Genomic DNA, 19,741 nt, shown 5'->3' with positions numbered 1-19,741 from the left:
GTACCCAGTGTTTCTTCGGGAAGGGACGTGGGAGGATAAAGCAATGAGATTCGCTGGAAAAGGAGGCAACAGAGGGAAGAGAAAAACAAGGAGAGGAAAAATAACAGCACACTGTCTTATACATTTCTCACAATGCTTTTTCACAACCGAACTGGAATCTTTCAGGAATTTTTCTGGCGTCTCAGGTACACTAGATTGAACGTCAGGTGATCCTCGTGCTGGAGACTCTAGCAGAGCGCAGGGGTGGAATACGCGGGAGAATCCAGAGCAAAATGCAGCACGCGGGAAATATTAAAATAGTGAGGATTCCAGTAAAAGGCGAGGGCTAAACAGTTGGACACTTGGACGCGAGGGCTAAACGGTTGGACACTTGGAAGTTACTGGACGACCCAGGGAAGTGTATTTGGGGTGGGAAGGGGGAAAGAGGAAAAACAATAAATATCACAGATAATGCTTTGAGAGTGGAGACCAGGAGAAAATAAAAATTGAACTTGAATTCCACATACAGTGCACAAACTTCGTTGACTAAGATTAATCAAGGTAAAAGGAATGTTACTTACCATATCGACCTCAGAAATACTATCCAAACTCTCAAGCTGGACATCCACTCCAACAGGAATTGCAGGACCTATAATACGGGAGTTAGATATATCTGTTTTAATACCATCTGAAACCTGTGAACGTAAACAGAGTTTTCCAAAGCATTTTCAGCCAATGACTTCACAGCTTCTCCTTCTGAATTTTCCCTGACAGTACGTATAGCGATTTTGTGCCTCTGAATACACCTTACAGATGGACATGCAGGCCATGCCACTTGGGTTTTTTTTTTTAAGAAGACATTTCTGAGGCATTAGTTCACTAATATGTGTGCCATCCTAGAGGCTTGCTCTCCCTCCTCCCTCTCCTGCCCAAAACAGGATTTGCGATAAATATTGCAAATCCAGGTTCGGGCATATCGCACAGCATAACGCCAGGAACAAAGGTGGAGCTATTTCCAGCGTTAAAACGTGCGTTACGCTATGGGTCACGATGTTCAACACCCCTCGTTAAAATTTGCATGTGCATCTTGCGATGTGAAAAATAACGCATGCATTATGGCGTTATCGTGGGCATTAGGGCCCTAATGCATTTTGATGAATGATCCTGTTAAAATGTTATTTATTTATTTATTTAAAGTTTCTTCTATACCGATGTCCGTTCACACATCGCATCGGTTCACAATGAACAATAACTTTTAGGCAAAGCCCTTACATAAAACATTAGATATACAGGTAACTATAGGGAGGAGCCCTTACATACATCATGTGGAGAACAAAAATCAGGGGAGGGGTCAGGGTAGGAGAAGGGACCGGGAAAGAGAAGGCCAAAACAATGAGTTAAGGAGTGTGACTTATATACAATTATATACAATAGCTAACAGCAAATATACATAAACTAAAATACATAGCTTAACAATGTACAGAATGAGGGGCATAACTTATTCCGTGTTCGGTATTCAATCCGCTTTCGTGGCCATAGGTCGCTAAGTTACGATATACTGGGTATTTATGTGATGGGGGTGTCATGTTGTAGGCTTGCTGAAAGAACCAAGTTTTCAGTTTCTTTTTGAAAATAGATGTGTATGTCTCCAGGCGAATATCATGCGGTAAGGAGTTCCAAATGGTAGGGCCATGTTGGTAGGAAATGTTGTCTTAATACAAATCATTAAGACAACACCTGTGCAGCTGCACTGGTGCCTTTTGTGTTATAACAAAGCAATCTTGTTGTTGCTATAGATAATTTAGTCAGATAGACATATATATATATATATATATATATATATATATATATATATATATATATATATATATATATATATATATATATACAGGACACAGATAAAAGCACAATTCCCCTAAGAGGACTGTAGTCCTCTGATATGTCAGAAAAAGGATTTGTTGTTTTAATAATACATAATCTTTTGGGTAGTAAATCATTTTCAGCCTTTGAGTATTCTAAATCATCCATGTCACATAAACTGTGTGTGTCAGTGCTTTAGGATTAAGCCTCAACCTTACTCAGACAGCAAACAATTTTATTTATGGACAGACATAGACATAGAATAAATGGCTGTCCGGCGTAAATCACTAAAGAAGAAGTTTAAGGGAAACCATAAAATAGTGTGAGCAGTATTTTCTAACAAAATCTGGCAAGAATTCTATTCTGCACGTGGTGTCTGATGAAGTGGAGTCTTGTCCTTGGAAAGCGGAGGCCTCAAATCTGCTGCTCTGTAAGGAGCCAGCAGTCTCCATCGTGGTGCATGGCATGCCGTCTTGGTGCCTTCACATAGCTGCTACTTGTTCTGAGCCACACGCTAAGCCACCACTTAGGGTCCACACAGACTGAGGTCATGCTGATCTCCAATCATTCGTCTCAGGCCTCCCTGAGCTGCAATTGTGTTGTCACCTAGTCTGGCCGAAGGAACTTATTAATTCTACTGAAACCTCATCCCCAGGTGCGGGGAACCCAGGCCAGCTCTCCAACCTCCCTTCCTTCCCAGGGTGAAGGCTCTTTCGACGGGGGGACAAAAGAAGCCCTCTCGGTTTCCAGCGCGGGGTGACCAACTCTCCCTCTGGAATTCCCTGGTTTAGGGAAATTCTGATACTCTGTGTGCTGTGCGTTGTGTGCCAAAGAAATCCAAGGAGCCACGGTATTAGCATCCAAATAGCCCCTTGCTGTTGCAAATGTTTGTAAGATGGCACAATACTCATCCACAGCACCAACTAAATATGTTCTTCACAGGATTTTCCTCAATCTGGGCAGGAATATGTGTCGCCCATGTCCAGGGAAACTGCTACCCTCCACGGTTTGGGAAAAATGGAGTCCCAGGTGGGCAGGGTGTCCTTTGTATGGGCAGGACACCCCTTCCAGATGACCAGAATACTAAGCTGCTGCTGCACAGAGAGTTAAACTTCTCCCTTTCCCCAGGGATCTGAAGAATCACCGAGTGGTTGTCCTTGGAATGGTAGGCTTTGCCTTTATTCACTGTTAGATGATTCAAACCTTCTTTGTTCTTATGCAGTCATTGTCCTTTTCTTTGAATCCCTGATGGGAGGGATCCCTTGGAACAGGATTCTCAATGCTCCCAGCAGGAAGGAATTTTCCTTAGCTCCAGTTAATTAGTAATTTTAATCACTTTATGCAACATTATTTATCTGTATACTTATGCAATGTGAACGATACATGTTTCGTTACGTCTTCCCTTAGCCCCCCCCATTAACTACTTTACTTTATAGTTTAATATTGTTCTAAAACCGTTCATTGTAAAGCTCCGTTAGCTGCATTACTAGTTCTGTGGAAACCAATGTGATGTTTCGAACGAATGTCGGTATATAAAAATGTAAAATAAATAAATAAATAAACGCCGCTAGATTAAAAAAAAAAGAAATAAGAATTGCATTTACTGGATATGGCCCTTCCAGCCCTCTTCTCTTCCCTCCCCAGGAAATTTTTAAAAAACACATGCCTCCTTAGCACCCTCCAACCCTCCCCCTCCCCACCATGCTGCCACCCCCCTCCAAGACTTCTCACCCATTCTGCACCTTCAAATAGACCCCTATGTGGCCTGGGAGTGCAATACACGGTGATCCCAGGAGCTCCCAGCATAGGTGTGAGCAGGTGCGCTGGAAGCGTGCGGCTTCGGGGAAGCTGTTCATCCAGATTTCTGCATAGCTGTTCATCATCTGGAACATCACAGGGGCTAAGAGCTACACTGGGAGTGCCCAGGATCACCGCGGACTGCGTTCCTGGGCCAAATAAGGGCCTTGCCTATGGAAGGTTACAGAAAATAGAGGAAATACCCCATTCCTGGGGAGTTGTGGATTATTTATTTATTTATTTAAACATTTTTATATACCGGCATTAGTTGTGGACATCATGCCGGTTTACAGTAAACTGGTTAAGCTTGGAAATTACATTTTAACAGGGAGATCAAAACTGGGAAAGGGGGTAACAAGAGGTAGCTGAGAGGAGAAAGGATAGCAAAACATGGTTCCTCAATGTGAGGAAAACAGAGTAGACGCAGTATGGTCTACTTTGGAGAGGATGTGATAGCGTTTTATTCTGGGTAAGCTTGCTTGAACAACCATGTTTTCTGGTGCTGTTGCCCAGTTCCAAATTGAGCAGGAGGAAAAAAAAAATCAATATAATGAAAAACAAATCGCAAAACGTGCTATCAGTTGAACTTGCAAAGGTTAAAAAAAGCACAAAAAGAATCTGAAAATAAAAATGAGGCAACTAGGCACACATACATTGGGGCAGATTTTCAAAGGGGTACGCGCGTAAGATACGCGCGTACCCCCCGAAAACCTGCCCCAACCTCCCCCCTGCACGCGCCGAGCCTATGTTGAATAGGCTCAGCGGCGCGCACAAGCCCCGGGACGCGCGTGAGTCCCAGGGCTTTGCTAGGGAGCGTGTTGGGGGCGTGTCGTGGGCATGTCGCGGTGGCATGTCATTTGGGGGTGGGGCTGCAGGCATGGTTCCGGCCTGGGGGCGTTTCAGGGGCATGGCCGAGGCCTCCGACACCGCTCCTGGGCCTCGGAATCGCGCGCAGGCCTTTTCTAACAAAAGTAGGGGGGGTTTCAGATAGGGCTGGGGGGTTGGTTAGGTAGGGGAAGGGAGGGGAGGGGAATGTGCGGGGGGGTGGGGGGGGGTGGAAGGAAATTTCCTTCCGAGGCAGGCTGTGCGGCTCAGCACACACAGGCTGCCGATTTTGGGCAGCCTTGTGCGCACCGACCCAGGATTTTAAAGGATTCGTGCAGCTCCGCACATATCTATTAAAATCCCGCGTACTTTTATAAAATCTACCCCATTATAAATACTTTTAGTATCCAACGTTTCAGTCCTTTATATGGATGGACAGGTTGGATAATAGATTGAATTCCAAGTTATAATAAGTGGACCCGGTTTCAGAGATGCATTTTCTTTTTTAACCATAACTTAATTATTTCCATTCCGACTGACTGTGTATCTTTCAATCGGAAACTTATTTAAGTCTGGGATATCAGGGGATCTAGCCCAGTGTTGTCAATGTGATCCTCAAAGGGAGGAAAAGCAGGCGCGAGGCAGCAGAGCAGGCAAAAATCCAATGAGGAAAAGAAGGAAAGACAACAGAGGCACTAAAATGAAGGATGGTAAGCTACGAGTGACCAGTCTCCTCCCCTGCTAAGCTGTTACAACAGTCTTAGGTTTGGCGCTCGGAATTCCATGCGGAGAACAGATGCAGGTTTTTGTGAGTTATCCGTTTCTTGATACACACGGGCGTTGAGGTTCCACTCTAACCCTACAAGCAAAGCCTCATTTCCACTCATTCTTCCATCCGTTCTATATTTGTGAGTAGTGCAATGTTTGCCTTTAAGGGGGAATCTCCATAATTAAATTCAACGTGCTTTGCCCCAGTTCCTTAAAAACTCAAGAAGGCGAGTGTGGGACCCCTATTATGGCCAAAGCACAGCGAAACAGAGACAAAAAAGCTGTGATGTGAGGATTTTGTAAAATATATGTCTGTTGATAACTCTCTCAAAACAGCCGCTGATCCAGATGCTGAGAGGGCTTTTGGAGTCGCTAATCCGCACTGTCTTTAGGAAGCTGCTGGATGGTTAATCCTGTTCATCTGCAAAGTAAACGTCACATTCACTGCCAGCTCCAGAGGCTTCAGCACAGGTTCCGCAAGAACGGCAACTAGATACGGATGGAAAGGTTGGAAGGAGAGTGAGGGACAATAGTTCCCAGCTCCCAGGGGATGGCGTGCGCCTACTCATCTGTTCAGCCAATCAGACTGCGCCATCAGCTGGCTCCTACCTCTTATTGGCTTCGAGGTAGATTTTAAAAGCCTTGCGTGCACAAAAAACGGTCGCGTACACACGTAAGTAGGTCGCACGGGAGTTACGCGAATTTTAAATAGCCGGGAAGGGCGCGCCCAGAAAAAGTAGGCGGAAAAGGGGCAGGGCATGGGCTTTCCAGAAGTGGGGCCAGCACTGACGCACATAACCCCTAATTTTCTCAGCCGGCATGTGTATGTTATGCATGCCACTTTGCTACAGCTCCTCGGTAGGTATAAGAGTGGGGGGAGAAGGAAGAAAGAGAGAGCGTGAGCAAGAGAGAGAGCGAGAGAGAGACAGAGACTCTTTATAAGGCTCAGTCTGAAACTCTATATATGGACCATTGTAAGGGGGCACTTTGGTTCAGGGTGAGTTGTCAGTTTTACAATGGATACCTCTGAATGTGTCTGTAACACCATTCCCCTAACCCCAACCCACCTCCCGAAAACTCACCCCGAATCAAAGTGCCCCCCTTACAATGGTTCATGTATTGAGCATCAGACTGAGCCTTATAAAGAGTTTCTCTCTCTCTCCCCCCTCAGCACATGTAAGATATGTGCGCAGAGCTGCAGACATACGCACGTGAAGAGTATTTTATAATCTACACGTATAGTTTACAAAATAGCGTGTATCTTTGTGCGCGCTGAGATATAGGCACACGCGCGGCCCTTTTAAAATCTACCCATTTGTGAGCCCACTTTTGCCCACCGTGCAGTGAAATGACAGTTGGACCATTCCATTGCATGCAGTAGGGGAATCTTTTCTAGCACAGATTAAGAATAAAAAAAAACAAGAGATGATATAAGTGTAGAAGATTTATATGAGTTCAGTAAGTAAAAAAAGGGGTGGAGAAGATAGCTCTGATGAGAGATGTGTTATTGTACTCAAAGCAGCACTACAGAAGAGAGCCACTTTTCTCACTATGCTTGTTTAGGGGGGCCTCTTGTCTGGACTTGCTCTCTTAGATGGTAACTTTAAAACTGCCGTGCGTGCGTACATGAACGCGCGTATGCCGGCTTGCGTCCCTGGACGCGGCCATTTTATAACATACGCTCATATTTGCACGCATCTTATAAAATTGGCTGGACGCGTGTAAATGTGGGCGCCATTTTATATGGATGCACGCATGTGCCACTTCTACCGCATAAGTGGGAGGGATTTTAATATACATGGGGCACTGATACAATTACCAGTAAACCAGTTCATTCCCACTTTGCCCAGGTACAGGATAGGACTTCCTAACCCCACCAGCTAACTAACCTCTCTTTTACCCTACCTGCCCCAACCCTTAAAATCCTCCTGACTAGCCTAGTTTTTTTTGTTTTATAACTTACATGCCATCTATAGCAGAAGTAAAGTTTCGCGCTAGGGGACCCCGATGCTCGCTTGTGAGCCTAAATACTTACGTGCTGGTTTTCATTTAAATTCCCGGAATGCCCTTGCCCTGCCCAGACCAAGCCCCGCCCCTCTTTTGGACTTTTTTTTTAGCCTGTACCAGGAGATCCGCTCATCCATGTACACGTCTTAAAATACGCGCGCTCAGGTAGATCTTAAAGTATGTGCGCGCGTACTTTTGTTTGCGCACCAGGCGCGAACAAAAGTACGCTGGATTTTATAAGATACGCGCGTATCTTATAAAATCCGGGGTCGGCGCGCGCAAGGTTAAGAGGCAGAGCCCTGCTGGGGTCAGGAGGTCCATGCGTCTCCAGGAGAAGGCAGCTCCTGAATACACTGCTGATCTAACCAAAGCTGTGTTTAGACTGCTAGAGGGAACCAGTCTGGGTATAAGAGAAGGCAGCTCTTAATTACTTTGCTTTCCTAACTGAAGCCGTGAATGCTATTGCTGCAAGTAGGCATTCTACTGTGATTGATTGTTGAGATGTTTAAATAAAATTTTAATCTGTTAAGGAAAGGCAGGAGTCAGCGTTGTTTCTGTCTCTAGCCTAAGAAAGTTGCTCCAACTTTCTTAGGCTAGAGACAGGCTCTTCATCTTGAAGAAGAGGTGACTGAGGAGAGATATAATAGTGGTACGCCGCGCGTACTCCTTTTAAAATTTACCCTTTATTATTACAAATATAATTTTTTTCAATATGTCAAGAAATGTATAAATAAAGCGAATTACACAGGGAAAGTTTATGTATAAGGAAGGAGGTTTGTTTCTGACTGATGATTACGGTTTTCACCTCGTAGTGTGTGTTGAGCACAACCAAGATGTCTGAAATTTTTCCTCCTCATTGCATGAAATGCCTGAGATTCCTGACAGAAATATCACAAATTTAAAATACAGCATGAAAAAGACAAAACAGAGTAAAATGTCCCCCTGCTCCCAAACACCTCCGATTGTACCTCCAAAGGCTGGCCTCATGGTAAAATCATGGTCGTCTACTCGCAGGAGCTGATCACTTTTCCCCCATCGGATCTTGGTTGCGTCGAGACTCTTCTTGGAAACAGGACTGCAAACACAAATGACAGAAGGTTTTATTTATTTTATTTACTTTTCTTTATTTCATATATTTCCAAAATTTCTGTTCTGTTGATCCACCAATGTCAGCGGATTATAGTCAACATACACAGTAAAGCATAGCAAAACCTTACGCAACAAAAAACATAAACACGCCAAAACAATTAAAAAGCAACATAACTATACATATCTTGGAAAAAAACATAACTTAACAAGATCATATAATACTCAGTCTGGGAAGGCTAGAGAAAAGAGATATGTCTGTAAGTTTTCTATTTCGCTGCCTTCATCCTTTCTTAAACCTCAGTTGCCATGCACTCTACTTCTAGAAAATACACTTTGTCATCACCTAGAATGGAGTATACTGCATGCTGGATCTCTGCTATAGTGAATCTTCAATGGGAATTTCCTGATTGAATGAACATTAGCTCAAATCCTCTTCTCTTCCAAAATGTACTTAAAAGGAACTCTAGTTGTACTTGGGGGTGAAGGAGTAGATTAATGGTTACAGCAGTGGGTTGCAAATGAGGGGGAAGTAAGAGTTCAAATCCTGCTGCAGCTCCTTGTGACCTTGGGCAAGCCACATCACCCTCCACTCCCTCAGATACAAACTTACTGGTGGCTTTTAAAAGCCCTACACGTGCCCGAGCCAGGAGAGATGCAGGTGTCTTGGGCCGGTGCATGCTGCGCGGATTTTGAGAAGCGCCCGTATCTCCCTGTATGCGCAAAAAATCAAAACATTCAGAAAAGGGGTGGGGCATATCAGCGGAAGACCAAGAGACGTGTATGTAAATAGTCGCGCGCACAAGAATGTGCCGGGGTCCCCACCACATAAATTTACTTCTGCTATTGCTGGCGTGCAAGTCAAAAAATTAAAAAATCTGGGCCAATCAGTGGGGTTTTAAGGTCACATGTAACAGGAGCCTTGGCACGCACCCCTTATAAAATTCCCCACACTTACGCGGTAAATACTGCATTTGCGCACACATGCGAGCTTCTATATAAAATCGAGTGCACATGTACATGTGTTCAGCCAATTTTATAACATACGCGCATGTTAAAATAGCTGCGTCCATTGGCATGAGCTAGCATATGCTCGCACATGGTTGCCCGCGTGCGGGTCTTAAAATTCACCTTTTAGGGCCTAATTTACCAAGGCTTTTCTCCTATTCTGTGTTGATGGAAAAAATGCTTAGAAAATGAGGCTCTTGCATTTGTAAACCCTCTAGGGGCAGGGAAATACCTAATAGTGCCTGAATGTAATCTGATTTGAAGAGCCTGAAAAGCAAAATATGAATCACTTAAGATTTCTCCTCTGTTAACTTGGGGAGCCTTGCAGTCCTGACAGACTGGTTCATATTACACTCTGAAATGTGGTAGCTCCATACCAATATGTCACTTTATTTCTCATATATTTAAATATACTCCACGCTTTACCAAGCCACAGTCATCAAAGAGATCCGATATATGCATCAGGGATGCATTTAAAGCTCTGGGTGATCTGGTCTTGTTCCCATGAACGTTTTCACCTTGACTGGCATTCTCTAGTCCCTTTCCAGGTTCCTACCTTCCTTTCTTTGAGACCATGACTCCCATGACAGAATTGCAGAGACTGAAAAAGTCGTGGTCACGTGGGACATCCCCATATTCCAACTGATCAAAAGCTTGATGCTTATGAGTGAGGTTCATTCCCATCATGTGTCTGCAAAACAAACCCAACTGGAGATACTACCCAGTAAAGCTAGGCAAAATGTGGGCACAATGTAGGCCACGAGACATTTTTTTCTGAACCAAACTAAGATGGAATGAGCAGCAGCAAGCACTGTGAATTTTTCACTACTCCTTAAGACCGGAAAATGCAGGTCGTGACAGAAAAATGAGATTATAAACTTTACTTCACAAGGCCACAAAACTTGTTTAGCTCTTGCTTTGCCTGAAACAAAGAACTCAATGCACAGATTGGATATTGCTTTTCTTTAAGCATTCATAAGGCCTTGTGCATGTACTCTCGCCTGTTTCCTTGCTATAAGGTGAGTGGAACCCAGCAACAAGACGGCAGGGGCTGTTGCCATCAGCAGGGCAGTTGCCCTCATCAGGAAGCTGCCATCTTCCTGGGCCCCAGCCAGCCAACAGACAAGCTCCTGGGACCTGCATTGCCACCGCTGCATTGCCTGCATTCCTGCCTGTGACCTGAAGACAGATGTTGGTCAGAGATATCTACATCGACTCCACCAAGCTAAAGATTGGTACACAGAAGCTGCTGCCTCTCTGCCTTATTTCGGTGATAAGCCTAGAGCTGCTGACATGTCCCTGTACAGCACGGAGGCTTCTTGCTGAGAGAGAGAGAGAGATTGCACCCTGCTTCAGTCACTAATAATTTTGCAAAGGTAGGAGAATTGATTCTAAGTAATCTGGGATTAGTTAGCTGGTAGGATTTGTGAATATAGCTAATCTATGCAGGTTTACAATTGATTGGTCCATTGTCATAATTTAAGTCCTGTATTAGTAACCTAAAGTAAATACTACATATATTTGCACAATGCCTAATCAATTATGTTTAATTGATAAAAAACCCTTAATAAAAGAAATCAATGCATCTTGACAAATCAAAGAAGTCCTTGTTCTGATTCTAAATAAAAAATTACTCTTAAGAAATCTATTCTTAGAAGTTGTAGGGGTTTTTTTCCTTCCAATACTCCTGTCAAGAATGGAAAACAGCAGGAATGAGTGACCTGCATTATTTTTCCCCTGTCCATGGCTCCGGCTTCTCCATATAGCCCGATGGCTGCTCCATGAGGGGTAGCAGCAGCAACTTCCTTCGAGCCTAGGACAACATTAGGCACCGTGCAGCAAACTGTAGCCATCCCCAAGTACCCAAGTCTGACCAGGATTATTCCAGCCTTGCTCTTAATTTCCCCAGTACGCAAGCACACTAACGAAATTCCCTCTGTGAAAATCAGCGTGAGTTTTCTACACATGGCCAGTAACTAGAGTTGCCAACTGGTTCCAGATTTTCAGGACAGGCTGATCCAGTCCTGGTTTTACCCACTGCATGCAGGGGCTTCTACTCTTGCTATTCTAAGGGACTGCAATAGGGAAGTCAGAGCAACAAATCCCAGCATGCAATGGGATAAATCCAGGAGTGGAGCAACATGTCCTGAAAATCTGAAGCCCGTTGGCAACCCTACCAGTAACTGATCCTTTTCTGTCCTGAAGTACAGACTGAGGGTGTCTCAGCATGATAAAACTATAGGGGTAGATTTTCAAAGGGTTACGCGCGTAACCCCCGAAAACCTACCCCTGCGCGTGCCGAGCCTATTTTGCATAGGCTCGGCGGCGCGCATAAGACCCGGGATGCGTGTATGTCCTGGGGCTTTCCAAAATGGGCGGGCTGGGGGCGTGGCAGTGGTCCAGAGGCGGTCACGAGTGCTCCGGCACAGCGGCCTGTGCCGGGACCTGGTGTGTTGGCAGCCGGCCGGCAGGCGTAAGAAAAAAAGGTGGTGGTGGTGGTGGGGGATTTAGTTAGGGCTGGGGGTGGGTTAGATATGGGAAGGTTTGGAAAGGTGGGGGAGTTCGGGTTATAAAATCGGGTGTACATTTGTGCGTGCTGGGTAGCATGCACAAATGTACCCCTGCGCACATAACATTTAAAATCTGCCCCATAGAGTCTAACCGTACAGTCTTTTCCCACTGTAAAAGCACTTCCCAATTTATCATTATGCACGCAATTATACAATAGAAGGCCGAGAACAAATCTAAAAGATCTAAATCCCCAATGAACTGCAATTCTAATTATTCGTAATTTGTGCAGACACAAATTCTTTCACTCTTGCTCAGGTCCAGCTACTGTATCATGTTGCTTCTATTCAGCCCAGGACCTAAAATCACCAGGACAGATTTTAAATCTGTGTTCTGCAACCTGGCACCTTGTTTGTGCTTTTCTCCATAAAGGACACAGATTTTGGAAATATACAGCAGAACTCTTGAAGGCAATAGCAATTCAAAACATTGGGAGCACCATGATCTGCAAGCCCCATCAGCTACTGTTCCTCTAAATGTATAAATTACTTTCCACTCTTGTTCGACTACACCTGCCGAAGGGACTGCATCTCCATCCACCCAGAGCAAGAAAAGGCAGAAGAACCGAAGTCAGGCCGATGCAATATCATGTACATGAAAAACATGCGTCCAAAGAGGATCTACGTTTTTTTTTAATGCGGGCACATCCATCTCTCTTGGGCACTCGATGCAATACGCAAATGAGCTGCCTCGCTAAAAAGGACACACAATGGATAATTTGTTTGTCCCTAGTGCTCTGCATCGGGCACCCAGGAGAAGTGGCTGGGCATTCACAACAGCCTGGCCAGAGCTCCCTCCCCACCCTCAGGCAGGGCTGTTCCCAATTGGTCCTTTTCACTTACAAGTGTCAGTGAAAGGACCAATCTCCTTTCAGGACAGCCTTCTGAAATGGGATTGGTCCTTTCACTGACATGTGACAGTGAATGGACCAAGCGGCAGTAAGTAAAGCAGTGAATAAATTAATATTAAGTGCCCTGTGTGCAGGTTACTATAACGGACCCTCAATTTATGAGCGTCCATTTTATCCCGCAGCAGCTAATTTACTGGCACAATACGCATACACAATATTTACGGCCCTGAGCGTGGTAATTTTGGGTGTATATTGTGCACCCCAAATTTTTTTTTTTTACTCAAGACGTTTTTTTTGCATGATGCTGCTGTTTTTAAGTTAAGCTCTTGACACACGGGAAGACTTTATGCCTGTTCTGTGCAGACATAAAATTTGATGGGTCAAAAAGTGCGCCTGGGGCACGTGGGGATGTTTTGCATCACGGGGTAATAGCTAATAGTCTCATCTACATGGAATTTACATGTGATGAGCACTATTAGCTATACACAAGTTTGGAGGCGCATTTTGGACATGCTGATCCCCTTATTGTATCGGGGTAATGAACGCACATCCAAAATGTGCGTCCAAGTGCTCGTTAACCTGTGCGCTAGGCTCAGCGCACGATATCGCATCGGCCTTAAGAGTCCCTTTGCTTTTCTGCAGCCTCTCCCATACGCTGTTATCGTAGAGATCTCAGACTGACAGCATAAGGAAAGCCTACAAAAGGAAAGAAAACTCTTTTCAGCAGGATGCCCAACTGGCACTCCATGCGCCTACTTTTTAGCTCGCACAATTTTTATTTATTTATTTACAGCACTTTAGAACCCATCAATTTGCCAGCACATCTGTTCCAAACACACTGCATTTTAATATGGGCTTATGCAGATTAAAAAAAAAAAAAAAGACGCACAGGCAATGAGGCAGCGCAAGCTGGTCGGCTATATGTGTACGTTTTTTTTTTAAAAGCGTTCTCATGTGGTTTTCAGCCACACCTCCACAGCATCTCAAAATGGCCATTTTTACTGCAGCTAAAAGAATGCACGATGGAACACTACTCTCACACTTTCAGCTAGCTAGAATTCCGACATTCTACCTGCATGACCCCCAACTCTACCCATTGAAGTTCCCAATGAAGCCCTTGAAATTTGCCTCCTTGCTGCAAGTGATAGGGATGACGTTAAACAGCTCCTGTTGTATCCCAACTACTATTTAGTTGTCCCCTTTTTCAAGTGAATGTTTCCTGTTCTCTTGACTCCTACGTTATGAAGAGTAGAGGGAGCATTTGTCTTGTTGCAGCCCAGTGGGAAGGTACAGGATATCATGAGCACATTATTCCTGTAACTATTGCTTATATTCAGAGACGGAGAGTCTTTGAAGCCTTGCCCCTTTCTGTATTTACAACAATTTAGTAATTGCTATATTCAGTGACTATAGGGCCTCTTGTCTTTCAGTTACAATGGAAGAAGGACTGTTGAGTCTACCTCATACTTTGAGGAACCAAAGTAATCTCCATGCAGAGTGAAGCTCCATTTTCACATTTTTGGATTAACTGTTCATAGTGCCAGCACATAGTTAACGACGAGCCACAGAATTCCAATCCGTGATAGATAGCCTACATCTCATCCATGATATAGGCATTTTCTGTTGGGTAGAGTTTAGTGGATTGCAAATCAAGACCACGAAAAGCCATCAGGTAACAATGGCGTATAAATAGCTAGGTCCTCAGTGTGATCCTACTAGATCACTTTTTTTTTTTTAAATTTAACTGTTTATTGAACTTGAACACACAGCAAATGCAACATAGTACAATACAAATGCAACCAGTAAAAGTCAAGTCGTGGTTTTCGTCGTCCTCACGTTATTCCCCTATGCCCATCCCCCCCCCCACCCCATTCCCCCCATAACGACAGCAACAGGTCACTTTAATCAGATCACAGACCACTAAACCCAGGCTGGCAGGAAATATTCAAACAGTGGGTGGCGTTTAGGCTCGTTGCAATTTTCTGGCCCGACTCTGCCTGTATTGCACTGCACTGTGTATTGCTTACATCTACAGTAGTTTATGGACATTGCTTTCAAAAATAGGATTCTTGTGTTACCGTTAACTTTATGGCTTCTGCACCATTGAATATACCTGGATATCTTAAAGTTAGCCGGTTATCAGGTATTGCAAGTTAGCCGGTTATCAAGTATTGCATTTTCTGAGATCACCAGAAATAATGTTTTCCTTAAATCTATCCTAAATATGTCCTAAATGGACCAGTAAAACAACCCCACCCTCATATTACTGCTTGGGAAGCCGATTTAGGGCAATTATGCAAATCTGAAACATGGGACCAGACTTATGACTCGGAACGGAAATATTCTATATCTATGGCGCTGCAGGAAAACTGCTTTAAGATGCTGACAAGGTGGTACCTTACTCCCCACATATTACACCACAGATATCCTAAGATCAGTGAATTATGCTGGAGGGCATGTGGGCATAAGGGAACCTTCTTTCATATGTGGTGGAGTTGTGGGAAGATCTCTGAATTCTGGAATGTGGTAATACAATGGCTGGAAAAGATTCTGGGGCTTAGTAATCTATCTGATGCTGGTTTTGCATTGCTTAATATCCCCCATACAACATTGACGAAACAACAGATACTATTTTGTCAACAAGTTTTTATTGCAACTAGAATAGCCATAGCATTTCACTGGAAATTGACGAGAATCCCATCTTTACAAACTGTTCAACGAGTACATTCTTATTGCAGGATGGCAGCCATATCAGCTGCTTTGTCTAAAAGCAAATTAAAATTTCAAGCAATATGGGGTCCTTATTTACATTGGGAGAAAACTATTCAAAATTGAACTATCATGATACCAGAGAATGGAAATTACTGTTTTGATAACCTCCTCTAAATTTTATTGGAGATGACTGATTACTGTTATATGATTTTAGTGAGCTCATGGGGGGTGGGGAATGCTTTATCTTTTCTTTTATGTAAAATGAGAGTCAACAATTGTCCGATTCAGAATATGAGTTCTCTTCTTTATTGTTATTGTTATTTACCTGTTTGACAATTAATACAAATCTTTAATGCAAAAAAGAGAAAGGTTGTTGTGATCTTTTAATTGAATTGAACAGTTCCATAAGATAACATCTATAATTTCATTGCCTATGCAATTACTGTCTCTGCACCATACTGAGCCATACTGCTCTTTATGCCAAAAGGAGCAATCGCATTCACCATGCCATATGGAGCTATCTCATTCACCTCACTATATAGCACCATATCTTATTCATCGCACCAATTGACGCCATCTAATTCATATCGTCATTCAACACCATCTTATTATGCCATTTGGTGCTGTCTCATGCATCACACCAATCGGCGCCATCTCATGCACAGCACTATGCAGCACCAGACCATATATTGCGCCATACAGCACCCTCAGATTCATGAACTCATATGGCACCATCTCACTTTTCGCGCCATCACTCAGCACCATCTAAAGCACCATTATCTTCACTTGCACTAGTACATAAGGCCCCATCTTCTCACAGAGTCATCAATTTCATCGTGCCATTCAGCATCTCATTCTCTCCATAACACTATTGGATGCAATGGGAAAACAACAATTTCAATCTGCAATGTTAGCATCTCAAATTGCTGTTCATCAAATACAAATAGTGCAATACCTTTTTAATATTATTCAAGATATCAAAAGAAACTTCACACATCAGTTAAAGGAAGACATAGAAATCCTAACCTCTTATCTCTCAAACGTAGAGGAAGCAACTGATCATATGACAAGAGCAGCATATGACAGTTTTAATATAGCAATTAGATCTTCAGCCACATCCATCGCCTCTTATTGCCTAGCGTGGTTAAAAGCTTCAAACATTCTAAAGGATTTGTTTGATCGCATAGCTGATGCTCCATGTTTAGGGGATAATCTCTTCGGTGTAAAAATCCAAGAAGTGGTTAAACTATGAAAGAACACTACACTGTGCTTCAGTCATTAACTAGTTCTTCTTTCAACCCATATCAACAAAGAAAACCAACACCTTACCACAAAAAAATCTTATAGTTTCTACTATAGAAAAACATTTCCTATTTATCAGCCTTACAGAGGTAGAAACTACAATCATTCACAATACCAGGCATCCACTCCTCCATCTTCCAGACGCAAAGGCAGAGGACCAGGGCTCTTCAAAGGGAACTTCTCAGTCTCTTCACAAGGTTACTCAATCTTTTCGACAATCCTTTCTTTCATATTCTAATCAGGGAAAGAGTATGTTATTTTTTCCATCAGTTATCTCAAATCACCACAGACAAATGGGTTCTATCTATAATAAAAAAATGGATACTATTTCAATTTTGTTTCACTTCATTTTTTTCCCCATCCTCTTCCAAAAACCCTCAGCAAAAAACATCAAATCCTATTACAAACAGAAATCAAGGAATTTCTCTCAAACAAACAATTAAGTTCCCCAGGTCAAGAAAACTCAGGGTTTTATTCAAGATATTTCCTAATCCCCCAAAAAATCAGGAGGAATGTACCCTATTCTAGATCTTCAATTACTGAACAAATCTCTGCGAAAGGAGAAATTCAAGATGAACTCCCTATGTTCAATACTCCCTTTCATTCAGAAGAATAGTTGGTTCATTTTCATTCAAGAACATTCCTACACTTCCAGTTCCTCAATTGCCATTATCAATACAAAGTTCTACCCCTCAGACTTTCATCTACACTCAGAAACACCTAGTGGTAGTATCAGCGTATTTGAGAAACCAAAATATTACACTCTACCCATATTTAGATGACTGGCAAGTCCAAAATACACTTCCTCGTCTTTAATCACCTTGAAAGTCATGAAAACTCTGCAACATTTAGATTTTCTCATTAATTGGAAAAAATCCAATTTCACACCATCTCAGCAAATAGAGTTCATAGGAAGTCTTCTGGACTCCAATTCTCAGAAAGCATACTTGCCAAAACAGAGAATCCAATCACTCCAAAAGGCAGTAAAAGCAGTTTTCTCCCACAATCAAACATTGGCAAAAATGTTTATGCACATGCTAGGCCACATGGCTGCAGCAATCCATTCCATTCCCAATGTCAAACTGAACATGTGTATAGCTCAATGGATTCTGAAAGCACAGTGGTCACAATTTCTACACCCTCTTTCTCAAAAGATTCACACTTCTGTTGAGTTGAAATCCAATCTCTGTTGGTGGTTGAATATTCAGGATCTAAACCTGGAAAAGCCTTTCCTTCCCTCAACTCCATTGAAATGTCTAGTAACAGACGCAACTCTCAAAGGGTAAGGAGCACATCTCAACAATGTATATGCACCCAGGTTCTCTAGGCCAACAAAGAGACCAGACTCAATCTTCTAGCGATGAAAGTGGTCTACAAAGTTTTCCTCTCTTTTCAAAACTCTCTAACCAGCTGTCATCTTCAAATACAGACTGACAACCCAGTAACAATGTATTATATAAACAAGCAAGGAGGAACAAGATCTCTCAGTCTATGTTCTGTAACAGTAAAACTATGGAAGAGAGCTTTATCTCAAAAGACCACATTTGTAGCAGTATATATTCCAGGGAAACAAAATATACTAGACACTCTCAGCAGACAGATCCTTCTACACGAGTGGGAATTAAATCACTTCATTTTCAATTCATCTTCAATCATTGAGGAATTCAAGAAGTGGATCTTTTTGAAACTCGACAAAACAAAAAATTGCCACTATTTTGCTCTTGTCTACCTGCTCCAGGAGCCTTAGCAGTCAACCCATTGAATCTCAACCAGGAGAATCGCTTTCTTTACACTTACCCACCAATTCCTCTCATTCCAAAAACCCTCCTGATGAGTACACAGCAGTCAGTAAAAATGATTCTAACAGTATCAGCATGGCCAAGACAAATCTGGTACTCAACTCTCCTAGCCCTGTCTCAAAGCAATTTTTTCAAACCTCCTCTCCGACAGGATCTCGTAGCTCAATACAAGAGCACCTTACTACATCCGAATATTCACACCTTGTCTTTTACAGCTTGGCTCATCAGGAATGACAATTATGTTCTTCAGCAGTAAGAAACATCATTGCATCATCAAAAAAAGACAGTACATGGAAGGCATACAGTTTCAAATGGAATCGCTTCACAAAATGGTGTCAACTAAGAATTTTTTTTTATATTCTTTATTTTAAATTTTCAGGTAAAGAAGACAGTCAAAAACTATATTCACAAAACAAAACAGGTTTAATCGTCCCCATACACATCCCAACCAATATCCTCCTGCCCCCTTATACCCATTATCCTATGCAGGAAACACTAGGTATGACCAAATGTCCTCAGTTCTCCACTGGATGCGGCAAGGAACATTTAGATGTAACCATCTATTCAAGAAAACGCCAGCCACAACAGATGTCTCAAATATTCTTGAATACTTATCATTCTCTAAAGAAGGTCTAAGCCAAGTTCAGTTAAAAACCATAGGGGCGGATTTTAAGAGCCCTGCTCGCCTAAATCCGCCTAAATCCGGGCGGATTTAGGCGAGCAGGGCCCTGCGCGCTGGTGCGCCTATTTTACATAGGCCTACCGGCGCGCGCAGAGCCCCGGGACTCGCGTAAGTCCCGGGGTTTTCAGAGGGGGGCGTGTCGGGGGCGGGCCCGATCCGTGTGGCGTTTTCGGGGCGTGTCGGGAGCGTTTTGGGGGCGGGCCCGGGGGCGTGGTTACAGCCCGGGGCGGTCCAGGGGCGTGGCCGCGCCCTCCGGACCCGCCCCCAGGTCGCGTCCCGGTGCGCTAGCGGCCCGCTGGCGCACGGGGATTTACGTCTCCCTCCGGGAGGCGTAAATCCCCCGACAAAGGTAAGGGGGGGGTTTAGACAGGGCCGAGCGGGTGGGTTAGGTAGGGGAAGGGAGGGGAAGGTGAGGGGAGGGCAAAAGAAAGTTCCCTCCGAGGCCGCTCCGAAATCGGAGCGGCCTCGGAGGGAACGGAGGTAGGCTGCGCGGCTTGG

General features: G+C 43.6%; 1 protein-coding gene across 1 annotated transcript in view; it reads right to left on the bottom strand.

The window, feature by feature from the left end:
- The window catches only part of GABRR2 (gamma-aminobutyric acid type A receptor rho2 subunit), a 67,134-nt gene that overhangs the window by 45,719 nt on the left and 1,674 nt on the right, over positions 1-19,741 (bottom strand). Inside the window, exons 2-3 of the mRNA XM_029595422.1 lie at positions 8,205-8,311; positions 561-628 (exon numbers count right to left, since the gene is read on the bottom strand). Coding sequence (XP_029451282.1) covers positions 561-628; positions 8,205-8,311 — 175 coding nt within the window. The remainder of the gene's footprint in view (positions 1-560; positions 629-8,204; positions 8,312-19,741) is intronic.

This window comes from Rhinatrema bivittatum, chromosome 3, assembly GCF_901001135.1.
Source record: "Rhinatrema bivittatum chromosome 3, aRhiBiv1.1, whole genome shotgun sequence".
Taxonomy (NCBI): domain Eukaryota; kingdom Metazoa; phylum Chordata; class Amphibia; order Gymnophiona; family Rhinatrematidae; genus Rhinatrema; species Rhinatrema bivittatum.
This window is presented reverse-complemented; position numbering and strand designations above follow the sequence as displayed.